Source organism: Rhincodon typus, chromosome 35 (assembly GCF_021869965.1).
Source record: "Rhincodon typus isolate 14 chromosome 35, sRhiTyp1.1, whole genome shotgun sequence".
Lineage (NCBI taxonomy): Eukaryota > Metazoa > Chordata > Chondrichthyes > Orectolobiformes > Rhincodontidae > Rhincodon > Rhincodon typus.
The window spans coordinates 19,718,560-19,733,188 of record NC_063366.1 but is presented as its reverse complement, the minus strand read 5'-3'; the positions used below and the strand labels follow the sequence as shown (position 1 = coordinate 19,733,188).

The window sequence follows — 14,629 nt, the reverse complement described above, 5'->3', positions numbered from 1 at the left end:
CGCCTCTTCGACCTGTTTGTCTCCTCTCCACCTATCCTCTCCTCTATCCCTCTTCTATCCGCCTCCCACTCTCTCCCTATTTATTTCAAATCCCCCTTTTCTGATGAAGGGTCTAGGCCCGAAACGTCAGCCTCTCTGCTCCTATGATGCTGCTTGGCCTGCTGTGTTCATCCAGCCCTGCACCTTGTTGTCTCGGATTCTCCAGCATCTGCAGTTCCTACTACCTTTGGTCTTTGGTCTAACTCGTCTACGTCGATCAGATATCCTAAATTAATCGAGCCCTATTTGCCAGCATTTGGCCCATATCCCTCTAAACCTTTCCTATTCATGTATCTATCCTGATGACTTTTAAATGTTGTAATTTTGTCAGCATGCACCACCTTCTGTGTAAAAGTTGCCCCTTAGGTCCCTTTTTAAATCTTTCCTCTCTCACCTTAAACCTGAACCCTCTAGTTTTGGACTGCCCTACCCTGGGAAAAAGACCATGGCTATTTGCCCAATCCATGCCCCTCACAATTTTATACCTCTAGAAGGTCACCCCTCAGCCTCCAATGCTCCAGGGAAAATAGCCCCAGCCTATTTCCACCTGAAGCTCTCTCCAATCCTGGCAACATTCTTTTGAATCTTTTCAAGTTTTACAAAATCTTTCCTTAGCAGGGAGACAAGAACTTAACAATATTGCAAAAGTGGCCTAACCAATGTCCTGTATGACTGCAACATGAATTCTGAACTCCTATACTCACTGCACTGACCAATAAAGGCATTCCACCAAATGCCTTCTTCACTAACCTATCTACCTGTGATTCCAGCTTCAAGGAACTCTTACTTCATCATCAGTGGGACTGCAGAAGATCTATTGATTTATAACTTCCTCAGCAGAAAGGATTAATATTCTTGAATATTAAAACTTGAAAGGACATTGTGCTGTTTAGGTGGCACTTAGCACAACGGATCTGCCAAAAGCAAGAGTAATCATGGTCTGAAATTGTTGAACTCAGTGTCAAGTCCAGAGGCTGTAAAATGCCTCATCTAAAGATAAAATGCATGCCCTCAAGCTTCCATTGAGCTTGCCTGGAACAATCCAGTAAGCTGGGGACATAAATATCAGTGCAAGAGCAAGGAGGAGAATTAAAATCACAAACCACTGGAATGGAGGAGGTGTGTCCTTGCAGTGGTCACACAGTATATGTTTGGTCTTCCAATGCAGTGTAGGCCACATTATGAGCATATGGCAGGATAGGTGAAAAAAAAACTAGAGAAAGTGGATATGTGACTATTGGACGGGAGGGAAGCAACAGAAACAGCAGCTGCAATCAGTCTTAGTTGTAAAGAAGTTAGTGAGTTCCTCACACTTGCTTTCATTGACAAAACTGCAAGTGCTTTGTAAAAATAACTAATTTTTTTAATTTTAAAAAACAAGTTAACACACTGGGTTTAACAAATTTTATGTTTTTATCTAGAATATTACTCCCTTTAATTGGGCTTTCGATTATTAACATCCACAGAAACTGATGCCAGTGAGGATGGGCCTACCTTGCATCTTATTAACAACAGAATATGTACATAAAATAAAAAGCAAGTTTAGGGCATTTGGCCCCTCAAGCCTACTCCATTTAATAAGGTACAATGAATCAATCAGATCAGTATTGAACTGCAAATCAATATTCCTGTCTACCCTGATAACCTTTCACCACTCCCCCACTTTACCAATTATCTACATCTTTTCCAAAAATATTCAAAGGACTTCTGCTTACACCACCTTTTCATGAAGGGTTTGAAAGACTGCTGACCCTTTGAGAAAGTATTTTGCCTCATCTGTTTTCAGTGGATAACCCCTTGGTCTCAATTTTCTTGTTAGAAGAAACATCATTTCCACATTCAGCCTGTCAAGACCTCTCTGATCTTCTATATTTCAATCAAGTGACCTCTTACTCCAAACTCCAGTGGATACCAGCCTAACCTGTCCAACTTTTCCTCATAAGACAACCCACCCATTTCATTAGTCTGGTAAACCTTCCCTTTTCTGATTCCAACTCATTTACATCCTCTTAAATAAGGTGACCAATACTATATACAGGCAATACAGTTTTACCTGTGCCCTGTATAACTGTCCTCCCCACTTTTGTACTCAACTGCCTCATAATTGCTTGTTGTGCCTACATCCTAACCTTGCAATTTATGCAAGAGGATATCAAGATCCCTCTACATCGGAGGTCTGCAATCTGTCAGCATGGAAATAATGTTTTTTTAAAAATTCTTCCTGTCAATATGGACAACTTTACTTCCCAACATAACATTCCACTTCTACTCATTTAATTTGTCTATAACATTTGTAGCCTCCTTCCATCCTCTTCAAAACTTACCTTCTGACCTGTTTTTGTGTCATCTGCAAATTTGGCAACCATACCTTCTATCCCTTCTTTTTTTTAAATGCAGAAATGCTCTTACATGCAACTGGATGTTTTATTTCCCCCACTACCAAATCATGTTTTGTTTAATCTATTTGCCACCATTCACGTGTTTTCCAATTGATTAATTTACACGCAAAGTTGTTAAGAGCAGTGCAGACCAATCCAAATCCTCATTCAAGTCATTTATATAAATTGTAAACAGTTGAGCACATGGCATTGATCTGTTAAACAACACTCATTACATCTTGTTAACCCTAAAAAGATGCATTTATAACAACTGTGCTTCCTGTTACCCAGCCAAACTTCTAGCTTTGCTAACCCCAACCCTATATTATGGACTTTTATTTCCACAATAACCTTTGGTGTGGCACCCTTTCAAATGCCTTCTGGAAATCTAAGTGCAGTACTTCCATTGATTCTCCTTTTCCCACTGCATATTACTTCCTCAAATAACTCCCTCCAATAGATTTGTTAAACATAACTTTTCCTTTCCAAAACTGTACTGACCCTATCCGATTGCCTTGCAATTAAGGCCCTGACATGAAGTCCATCACAGCTTGGGCAGTTTGAGGTTTTGGAGAGGTCTCAATTTGTAACCATCTGTTTTTCAACCATGTTGAAGAACAGGGCTCGCTCTCTCCTGCATGCTGCAGGGCTCGCTTTCCCTTCTGTGCTGCACAATGCACTCTCCTGTTGTCGCCGCTGCTGCACATACCAGGAGGGCCATGCACATTCTCACCTCACTGAAGATGCCGAGAAAGGCTTTTAAAGAGAAAAAACAAAACAAGAGCAAAGGAAAAAGAAATAAAGAAGAAACGAAAGTAGACGGAGCTGGACAAGTCCTGGACCAGGAGCTCAAAAGCAGCAATGCTATTCTGCTGCCATCTTCGAGTTCTTTACGGCACTGCTGAAGAATTTGAGGTGATAATTACAAGACCAGGATGTGTCCTCAAACTGAGGGTCAATGGCAATATAACAAGTAACGGGGAAACTACTTCTCATAAGAAAGTAAGTCGCTGACTTGATGTTTCAAGAGAAGTAGTCGATAATATGGATGAAAAAAATCGAGAATAATATCACATCATAGACCTGAAAGTCAAAAGCCTGTATGAGAATCCAACACCACAACCCTTCATTAGGAGAACTTTGAAGAACAACACTGCACAAGGATCGAAACCTGGACACTTCTAGAGACGGGTGCTGGAGGTTTGAATCGTACCTAAATTCCACTATTAATCGAGTAATAGTCAAGTTGTGAGGGTTATCTTGCTAACTTGAGGGGTCTTACTTTGGTTGCCCCATGCAATTAAAGCAGCCTGCAACTGCTCAAGTAAAATAAAATCATTGAAAAGGAAGGCAAAAACAATACAAGCACAGCAACTAAAATAAACATGGCACAAAATTCTGCCTGAAGACAGGGCTTTGCAAAATTCAAGCCCTGACAATCGAAAACCAGAACACATTAGTGAGTGTAAAAGGACAGTTCAACATTTCCTGACAAACAAAACAAGGGGATGCATGGGGCAGACGTGTCTGAGTAAAACAAAAGACTTGTACATATTCTGGGTCAAAAACCATAGAAAGCCATTAACGACGTTTCAAGGTGATAAACCCAATTAAGTGGAAGACCCTGATTGGTCAAGTGATTGGACAATTCAAGAAGGTTGCCCCCACTCTCCAGCCTACTTAGAGGCGTGTCTGGACACACCAGAGCGAAGCAGCAGAGAGAGAGAGACGCACGTACACGTACACGTACACAAGACACACACAAAGAAATCTATAAAGTCATGAGGGGCATAGATAAGGTGAATGGCCAAGTTCTTTTCCCCAGGTTAGAGGTGCAAAAACGAGAGGGCATAGGTTTAAGGTTGAAGGGGAAATATTTAAAGCGGACCTGAGGGGCAACTTTTTCACACAGAGGGTGCTGCATAAATGAACTAGCTGCCAGAGGAACTAGTAGAGGTGGATACAGTTACGATATTTAAAAGACATGGATGCGGGAAGTTTAGAGGAATGTGGGCAAAAGGGTCTAGTTCAGGGACCCTTCTTCAGAAATGGGGTCATGACCCGAAATGTCACCCTTCCTGCTCCTCTGATGCTGCCTGGCTTGCTGTGTTCCTCCAGCTCCACACTGTGTTATTTCAGACTCCAGCATCGGCAGTTCTGACTATCTCTGAGTTCAGTTTAGGAAACTTGATTAGCATGGATGAGTTGAGCCAATGGGCATGTGTCAGTGTTGTATGTCTCTATGACTTGACATGAGTCAGCACTGAAATGAATGCAGGCGGTAATTTATTAACATACCCATGCACATGAGGGTGAAACCCTCAAAGCATGCTGAGAAACACCTCAAAACTTCCACAGATCTCATATCATACCATCTTGTGTGACATTATCTTTATGCACCATGATTATGGGTCATATGCCCTATTTATACTTTTAGTTCCTTACACAACTTGTGTAAATCAAGTTAGGCTTGCCTCATGCCCTGTCAGCCTCACCATGCTGTGACTTTCACAACTTTTGATTTCTGTCTTTAGACCTTCCTCCTATCACAAAACTGTGATTTAATATTAAATGTTTTTAATGACTAATAGATATTAATTTTGTTATTGTCTGCATAACTATTCACTCTTAGAACTTTGTTTTTGCAACTGTGCTAATGATCTATGCCCTGGTTAGTCTGTTATTTCTAAAAATCAGCAAAGTGATATCTTTTGTGTCCATGCATCTATAGTAAACCCTACACAGACACAGGCCTTTTCCTTATCTAAGTCATTTCTAGTGTATGAAATGAAATGTCTTATTCTTGTTGTATTGGAAACCTATCTGCAGAGAAGCCAGAACAAAATTAGATGCATAGGGCAGACATATCTGAGTAAAACAAAAGGCAAGTGCTTCACTGATCCCTAGAGTAATCAATCAAAATACTAATTGTGATATGAATGGAAATGATATAAGACCATAAGAACGTAGGAGCAGAATTATGTCACTCAGCCCATTGGGTCTACTCTGCCAGTCGAATAGGGCTGATATGTTTCTCAACCCAATTCTCCAGCCCTCTCACTGTGAGCCTTGATCCCTTTACTAATTAAGAACCTATCTATCTTTATCTTAACTGAAAACAAAAATGCTGGAGATCACAGTGAGTCACCAGAGTTATCCAGACTCGAAATGTTAGCTGGCTTTCTTTCCATGGATGCTGCCTGACTCGCTGTGATCTCCAGCATTTTTTTTTGTTTTCAGTTCAGGTTTCAGCATCTGCAGTAAATTGCTCCTACCTCAATATTAAAACCACTTAATGGCTTGGCCTCCACAGCAAATATCACATAGTTTTAAGTTCTGCTCCCCCCTATAGGATGAAAATATCTATCTGTTTCACTGACAGTACCATTCAGCCAAGACCCATCATCTCATTTAGCAGCTAGGTTTCAAGTAGGAGAAAAAAAATTGTAATGATTCTTTATTACGTAGAATGCAATATATTTTTTAAATTAACCCATTCATAGAAGTTGGATCAGGCGGGTCTTCGACCCAGGTGTCTCCTACTGTGCCACAGAGCCCGGAGAGAGGAGATGTGTGTCCGTTAATTAGTTTATCTCCTCTCCAATCAACCTGTTCAGAGACGGTGGGAGCAGATGGGAATTGAACCCAGGTTCATAGTCATATCACATTACCAGCGGCCTCCAAGGGTAAGACAATTCCAGCGGCAGTACATGTTCTGTGACACATGCCTCCAGACAATCCACGTTAATAACTAAACGCGCAGGCGCGGAGGGGAGTTCAGGCATGCGCAGTGAGGCGGTCTGTTATCCCTCAGTGGCGGAAGCGGATTGTGAGTGCGCGTCAGCGACCGAAGCCACAAGCTGATCTGGCTGTTTCAGGAATAACCGCGATAGGTCAGAGGCCGCCGAATAAGTGCCGAAAAGTCCCTCCTGCATTCCGCGTTGCGGGTTCACCGTCTCCGCCGTCTTGCGAGCTTCTGTCAGAGCGGATCAGGAAAGGTGTGTCTTCCTCTCCGCGCACGGGCCGTGTTTACTCCGGCGGCCATCTTTGTAAAGGAGGCAGTGTTTGAACGGGAAGCAATGTTCAAGCGCGGCCCCCTTGGTACACTAGTGTAGGCGGGCCTCATGAACCCCAGGACGAGCGCAGTAAAATAATTGAGAGCAAACAAAAGCAATTTGTTGGAAAATTTAACAAGTCCCGCAGCACCTGTGGAGAGAGGAAAGCAGAGTTAACGTTTCTAGTCCTTTGACTGCAACTTAGGTTTTTTGAAGACTGAACTGAAACCAGTCAGAGTACAGGGAGGATGAAAATTGGCCCGGAAGAAAGAAATAGTGAGAATGGAGCGATGGGATCCAATTTCAGTGCCTGAAAATGGGCAAGTGCGTGGCACACAGTTTGGTGAAATGAGTGGTAAATTTGTTCCATAGAAATGAGGTAAAAATTGTTCTTAATCTCTCCTGAATTTGCACGAAGTCATTTGTAAACAACTTTTTATAGGATTTTAGAAGAGGACAATTTCTAGGTGAGAAATTTGAATTATACATGATGTCACGCTCCAGCACGATCACTCGATTCATCAGGGCCTGAATGCCATTGTTCATGAATATAACAAGTGAAATGTTTGCTGTATTTCTCAAATCAGCCTGACTAGAAAAGCAGTGAGATGCAAGCAGCCAAGTAAGTGTGTTCCAGTACACTGAATGTGGAAAGAGCATTAACTAGTTACACGCCCTTAAAAGACATTGCACCATTCCTAGCAGGGAGGACTTATAGAAGTGCTCTATGTGTTTATGAGGCTTAAACCGGTCATTCGACCTGCAGAGGGACAGGATACCCGCACCATGGAGAAACCATGGAAATGTAGAGACTGTGGAAAGAGATTCAATTACCCATCCCTGCTGGAAAACCATCGTCGCATTCACACTGGGGAGAGGCCTTTCGCCTGTTCCATGTGTGGAAAAGGATTTGCTCAGTCATCTAATCTCGTAACACACCAAAGAACTCACACCGAAGTGAAGCCCTTCACCTGCTCTGTGTGCGGGAAGGAATTCTCTCAGTCATCCAATCTCCTGACACACCAACGGGTTCACACTGAGATGAAGCCATTCACCTGCTCTAACTGTGGAAAAGGATTTAATCATCCATCCAACCTGCTGAAACACCGTCGAATTCACAGTGGGGACAAGCCATTCACCTGCTTTGTTTGTGGGAAAGGATTCACTCAGTCATCTACACTTCTGACACACCAGCGTGTTCACACTGAGGAAAGGCCATTCACCTGCTCCGTTTGTGAGAAAGGATTCAATCATCCATCCAACTTGCTAAAACACCAGCGAGTTCACACTGGAGAGAGGCCGTTCACCTGCTCCATGTGTGGGAGGGGATTCACTCAGTCGTCAACTCTTGTGATACATCAGCGAACTCACACTGAAGCAAGGCCTTTCATCTGCTCTGTGTGTGGGAAGGGTTTCATGAACTCATCCAAACTCCTGATACATCAGCGAGTTCATAGTGGGGAGAGGCCATTCACCTGCTCCATATGTGGAAAGGGATTCATGAGTTCATCCATTCTGCTGACACACCAGCGAATTCATACTGGGGAGAGGCCATTTACCTGCACAATATGTGGGAAGGGATTCACTCAATCATCCAACCTGCTGAGCCACCAGCGATGTCACAAATGACTGCAGGAGTTGGATTGCGATTTCATTACTGCTATTGATACTGTCCAGTACTGAGTGACATTCATTCTGACAGATTGGATTTGTTTCTTTTGATGTTAATCACCCCTATAACTGTGCTGTTGTTTCATATTCTGCATCACAAGCTGCCTTGACTCTGCCCTGGTTCCTCAGTTACCTGATTTCTGATCCAACATCCAGAACTAGATGGGCAGAAATTTCCTCCAACTAAATGTTGATAAGAATTAAAATAATCGATTCTTAGCACTGATTCTCAGCACCGTTTCCAATCTACTGATTCCATCCCTCTTCCTGAAAATAGTCTGAGATTGACTCCGTCTTCTTCTTCTTACAACCTCAGTATCATATTTGGTTCTGATATTAACTTCCAAACTCATGTTCCTGCCATCATTTACACCGCCTTCTTCCACCACCATCCAATCGCTTGGCTTCACTCCATCTTAGTTCAATTCTGCTGAAATCCTTGTTCATGCCATTGTTTCCTCTGGACTCAACTTTTTTTTTAACATTCCCAGTTGATCTCCCATACTCCAGCCCTTGTAATTTTTTTGTCATCCAAAACTCAGCTGCCCATGTCTTAATTCGCAGCAAATCCTTGTTCTCCATCTTTCAGGTGCGCTGATGTGAATTGGCCTGCAGTTAAACATCATCTTGGCTTTACAGTTCTCAGCATTATTTTAAAATCTCTCTTCAGCTTTGCCCTTGCCTATCTCTCTAATTTACCCCTTCCCCTGAACCCTATGCAATATCCACGGTCCTGTAATTCTGGCCTCGTGTGTTCCCAATTATAATTGTTTCTTCATTGTCAGCCAACTCTGCAATTCTAAATTTGTCTGTCTGTCTTCCTCAGTTTCTTCCTTGCAGTCACTCCTTAAAACCAACATCTTCAACTAAGCCTGTAGTCATCTGACCTAATTACTTCTTTACGGCTTATTGTCAAATGTTGTTTTATAGTGCTCTTATGCAGTGTGCTGTGTTCCATTACATTAAAGGTACTATATAAATACAAGTTGTAACGTTGTCTTTTGCTGATTGTGCTTTCAAGTCTGCAGTTTCATGAGACTGTCTTGAAGGACAATATCCACGATCGTCGCCTATAATTGAGGGATTCTCATCAGTAATAAGTTTACGACAATGTTAGCACCTTTTAATTTCATCCTTTGGTCTTTGGTATAATTCCGTGCCAAAAAGGTTTCAATTAACAACTGCAATTAGGAAGTGCTGCTTAATCCTTACTGACAATTCTTTCTGACATGCACATTCTTCACAGTAGCATCCGCCAGAAGGAAGGAGAATAGGAGAGCCTCCAAGTTTTGTCCTTCCATCTGGTACAGAACTCTATTATGAACAGCAATGGAAAATGTCCACTCCAAGTAACGGATTGTGATTAATCTTTGGAGCTGCTTCATATCTAATAAGAGGAAATTTGTGTCATTGGGATTGCTTTATGTTAGATGAGAGGAGATTGGTGTTAATGATTCAGATTGGTTATGTCAGTCGAGAGGAGATTGGTGTCAGTGATTATGCAATTGGTTTATGTCAGGTAAGAGGAGTTTGGTGTCAGTCATATGTGGGGTTAATTTCTCCATGTTTGAGTCCCTCTCAGATTAGATTTCTGCCCTATCATGCTCTAATCTGAGTCACAATGACATTTAATATGACTGTGATGGAGGTAAAGTTTTTCTTCTCGACCTGCCCGCATTTCTTCATGCAGTAACAAGGTATGGTTATGTGCTCCACCGGACTTTAGCAAAGTTTTTGATATGTTCCTTCATGGCAGATGGGTCAAAAAGAGTAAGATTCCATAGGATCTAAGACAAAGTGGCACTTTGGATCCAAAATTGGCTGAGAAGCAAGAAGCAGAGGGTGATGATTAAGGGTTGTTTCTGTAACTGGATGTCTATTTCCAGTAGGATTCTGCACGTTATGGTCCTGGAGTAATTGCTGTTGGTGGCGTAAGTGAATGATTTAGACTTAAATGTAGGGGAAATAGTCAAGAAGTTGTGGATTACACAAAACTTGGTAGAGTGGTAAATAGTAAACTGCAAGAGGCTAATAAGAGACTGGTCACGTAGGCCAGAGCAGTGGCAAATAAGAGTTCATCCCACGAAAGTAAGGTAATGCATCTGGGGAGGGCTACCACGCAAAGGATTATTCTATGAATGGAAGGACTCTGGAAAGTACCAAAGGTCACACACCTTTGTGTACGTGTATATTTCCGTATCCTCAGCTGGGATCTTGGGTTCATGTCGCACTACAGGTGACCCACCACACTATGCACTCGCACACTCATACATCCACACCCTCTCTCACACACACACCGGCACACACCCTCTCTCACACACACACCGGCACACACACTTTCTCCGTCGTGCACACACTTTCTCTTGCACACACCCCCACACACACACACACACACTCTCTCATTCACTCGTGCGCACTCACTCGCGCACATTCTCTCGCGCATACACTTTCATGCGTGCTCACTCTCACTGTCTCTTCCACGCGCGCGCTCTCTCTCTTTCCCCTTCTCTCACGCGCACACGTGAATCTCTGGGGTGAATTTGGCTGAGAATTGGCTGTCAATATGGCGTTTCATAAATTCCTACTTTAGAAATAAAACCAGCCTGACTCCCAACTAAAACACAGATTCTAAACATGGTCTCACAGCTAACCTCCTTTGTCTGATCTAAAATGTCACTTTTTTACACTGATAAAATGTTTAGTTCCCTCAGGACCGTGACTTGAAATGAATTTGGGGATTTACGTATGCATATTAATCTATTAAAACGTTCTAACTGACTAAAGATTTAACAGCATCTTAGGTTTGTTTAGTACATGGTCATCAACGGTGTGAACCTTTGATCTTTTACTTATAAATTCTGTCTGATACTACCTCTTTCTCTAACACCTGAAGAAGGACTGAGGCTCTGAAAGCTTTTGTTTTCAAATAAACCGTTGGACTATAACTTGGTGTCGTGTTGGCACCTCCACATCATACATATCCACAGATACCTGAAGGTAACAGGGCAGTTAGATAACGCAATCTAGAAGGAACATGGGATACCAGCCTTTATTAGCTGAGAAATAGAATAAAGAGCAGGGAGATTATGTATAAAACTGTTCAAAACTTTGATTAGGCCACAATTGGAGTCCTGCATGTAGGTATAGCCACACTTTTAGGAAGGATGTGATTGCACTCCAGAAGGTGCAGAGGAAATTTACCAGGTTACTTTCTGGGTTGAATGTTCTGAACTATGACGAAAGATTGGATAGGCTGAGTTTGTTTTCCTTGGAGCAACAAAAGTTGAGGGGGGATCTTAGAAAGGTTTGTGAGGGACATAGACAGGCTGGATAGGCAGGCCCTTTTTTTGTCCATAATCAGGGAGTAAGAGCTTTAGAGTAAGAGGTAGAAAGCGTTGAAGAGAATCGAGGATAGATTTTGTTTTCACCCAGAAGATGTTGGGAATCTGGAATTCTTGAAAGAGTGGTTGAGCCAAAAATTATTGTAACTTTGAATCAGTATTTAGATATTCACTTGCCATAGCTACTAGGGCTATGGGTCACAAGCTGGAAAAGGGTGCAAAGCTAGTTAGATCTTCAACTGGTGCAGATATGGTCGGCTGATTGACCTCTTGTGCTGTTATCATCTGAGCCTTTTACTCCAATGTACTGTACTTGGCTTTGCTAATTAGGATTACAGCTGGGTCCTTCTATCATTTCTCAATCACGTTCTCAAAGATCAAAACCATTTCATTCAGATTTTAGGCAGGGATTAGTTAAGATTTTTTACTTTAGGCTTTGTGTTCTTTCATATTGTAACATCACCAGTTTAGTCAAGGGGAGGCGATGGCCTTGCAGCTAGACTATTAATCCAGAAACTCAGATAATTTTTAGGGGATGCAAATTCAAATCTTGACATGGTGGATGGTGGGATTTGAATTCAATTAAAAGTATCTGGAATTAAAAATGAAACCATTGTCAATTGTCAGAAAAATCCACCTGACTCACTAATGCCTTTCAGGGAAAGAAATCTGCCATCCTCAGCTGATCTGGCCTACGTGAGACTCCAGAGCCACTCTCAACTGCCCTCTGAAATGGCCACTCAGTTGTATCAATTGCTATGAAGTTTCAACAAAGAAATTAAAGAGTTGAACCACCTGGCATTGATCTAGGCCCTGGAAAAGAAATAGACCTGTTGGTCCTACAAAGTCAACCTTACTAACATCTATAGGCTAACGTTAGTACTAAGAGAGCTGTCTCACAGACTAGTTAAGCAACAGCATCATACTCACAGAAGCATACCTTGCAGATAATGTCTCTAGATATGTCTTGTCTCACCAGCAGGACAGACCCAGCATAGGTAGAGGCACAGTGGTAAACTGTTGGGAGGGAGTTGCTTTGTGAGTCCTCAACACTGACTTCAGACCCATGAAGTCTCAAGGCTTCAGCATAAACGTGGGCAAGGAAAACTCTTGCTGATTTTCCATGTACCATACTCCTTCAGGAAATGAATCACTACTCCATGTTGAACGGCACTTGGAGGAAGCACTAAGGTTGGCAAAGGCACAAAATATACCCTGCTTGGGGGGAAAATTCAATGTCCACCACCAAGTAGCACTGCTGATCAGGCTAGTCTGATCCAAATGGATATAGCTTCTAGACTGAGTATGTGGCATGTGTTCAGTGAACGAATAATAAGGAAAAAACAGTTGACCTCATCCTTACCAATCTGCATCTGCCTGTGACAGTATCGGTAAGAGTCACCACTGCACAGTCCTTATCAAAATGAGGTCCCACCTTCACATTTTGTGTGCCACTATCACTGTGCTAAATGGGACAGACTTCAAATAGATCTAGCAACTCAAGACTGGGCATCTATGAGGCACCATGGGCCAACAACAGCAGCAGAATTGTACTCCAGCCTATGCCGCAATCTCATGGCCTGGCATATCATGTACTACCATCAAATCAGGGGATCAACCCTGGTTCAATTGAGAGTGGAGGAGAGCATGCCAGGAGCAGCACCAAGCATACCTAAAAATGAGGTGTCAAGGTGGTGAAGCTACCAAACAGGACTACTTGCATGCCAAACAGCATAAGCCACAAATGATAGACAGAGCTAAGTGATCCCACAACCAATGGATCCCACAGTCCTGCCATATCCAGTTGTGAACAGTGGTGGACAACTGAACAACTCAATGGAGGAAGATGATCCACAAATATCCCCGTCCTCAATGATGGAAGAACCCAACACATCAATGCAAAACATAATGCTAAGGTATTCACAGCAATCTTCAGCCAGAAGTGCCAAGTGGACAATCCATCTCAAACTCCTCCAGTGGTACCAGCATTGCAGATACCAGTCTTCAGTAAATTTCATTCACTTTACCTGATATCAAGAAATAGTTGGAGGCACTGGGTACTGCAAAGGCTACAGACCCTGACAACATTCTGGCATAGTACTGCAGACTTCTGCTCCAGAGCTTGTTGTTCGTCTAGCCAAGCTCTTTCAGTATAACACTGGAATCAACCTGAAAATGTGGAAAATTGCCCAGGTATGTCCTATACACAAAAAAGCAGAACACATCCAACCCAGCCAGTTACTGCCCCAGCAGTCTACCATCGAACATCAGTAAAGTGATGGAAAGTGTCAATGGTGCCACCAAGCAGCACCTGCCCACCGACACCCAGTTTGGGTTATGCCAGGGCCGCTCAGCTCTTGACCTCATTGCAGCCTTGGTTCAAACATGGACAATTCCACAGGTAAGGTGAAAGTGAACAGGCCTTGACATCAAGGCCGTATTTGACCAGATGAGGCATCAAGGAGCCCTAGGAAAACTGGAATCAATGGCTATCGGGAGCCAACTTTCCCCTGGCTGGAGTCATACCTGGTAATAGAAAGATTGTTGTAGTTTTTGGAGGTCAGTCATTTCAGCTCTAGGACATTTCTGCAAGAGTTCCTCAGGGTAGTGTCCTAGGTTCAATCATCTTCAACTGCTTTGCCAATGACCTTCACTCCATCATAAGGTCATAACTGGGATGTTCATTGATGATTGCACAATGTTCAGAACCACTCATGACTCCTCAGATACTGAAACAGTCCATGTTCAAATGCAACAAGATCAGGACAATATCCAGGCTTGTGCTGACAAGTGGCAAGTAACATTCACACCACACATATACCAGGCAATGACCAACATAGACTCCTGCTGGTAAAGGACTAGAACTTGAGTACTTTAAAGACACCTTTATTCTAATTCTGGACTTTTACGCTCTGTATCCCCATGCTAAACTTTTTTACTATTTCAATTCTGTGACAAAACTTAACATATCTGCACCTAGGTACACTGTACCTAAGATGGCGCTGAAAGGTGACATGACAAACTTTTCACTGCTATCAGAGATAGTAGGAACTGCAGATGCTGGAAAATCTGAGATAACAAGGTGTAGAGCTGGATGAACACAGCAGGCCAAGCAGCATCATAGGAGCAGGAAGGCTGACGTTTC

The 14,629-nt window shown here is 42.6% G+C and overlaps 1 protein-coding gene and 1 pseudogene across 1 annotated transcript; both read left to right on the top strand.

Annotated features, from left to right (window-relative positions):
- The window catches only part of LOC109925805, a 106,807-nt pseudogene extending 100,321 nt beyond the window's left edge, over nucleotides 1-6,486 (top strand).
- On the top strand, nucleotides 5,864-9,125 carry LOC109917939 (gastrula zinc finger protein XlCGF7.1-like). Its single transcript, XM_048616585.1, has one exon. It carries the CDS (start codon nucleotides 7,208-7,210, stop codon nucleotides 8,099-8,101), a length of 894 nt encoding a protein of 297 aa, XP_048472542.1. The 5' UTR covers nucleotides 5,864-7,207; the 3' UTR covers nucleotides 8,102-9,125.
- The last annotated feature ends 5,504 nt before the right edge of the window (nucleotides 9,126-14,629 follow it).

Excerpts from the sequence above, each read along its gene's own strand:
- LOC109917939 (XM_048616585.1), top strand. The coding sequence starts at position 7,208 with ATGAGGCTTAAACCGGTCATTCGACCTGCAGAGGGACAGGATACCCGC.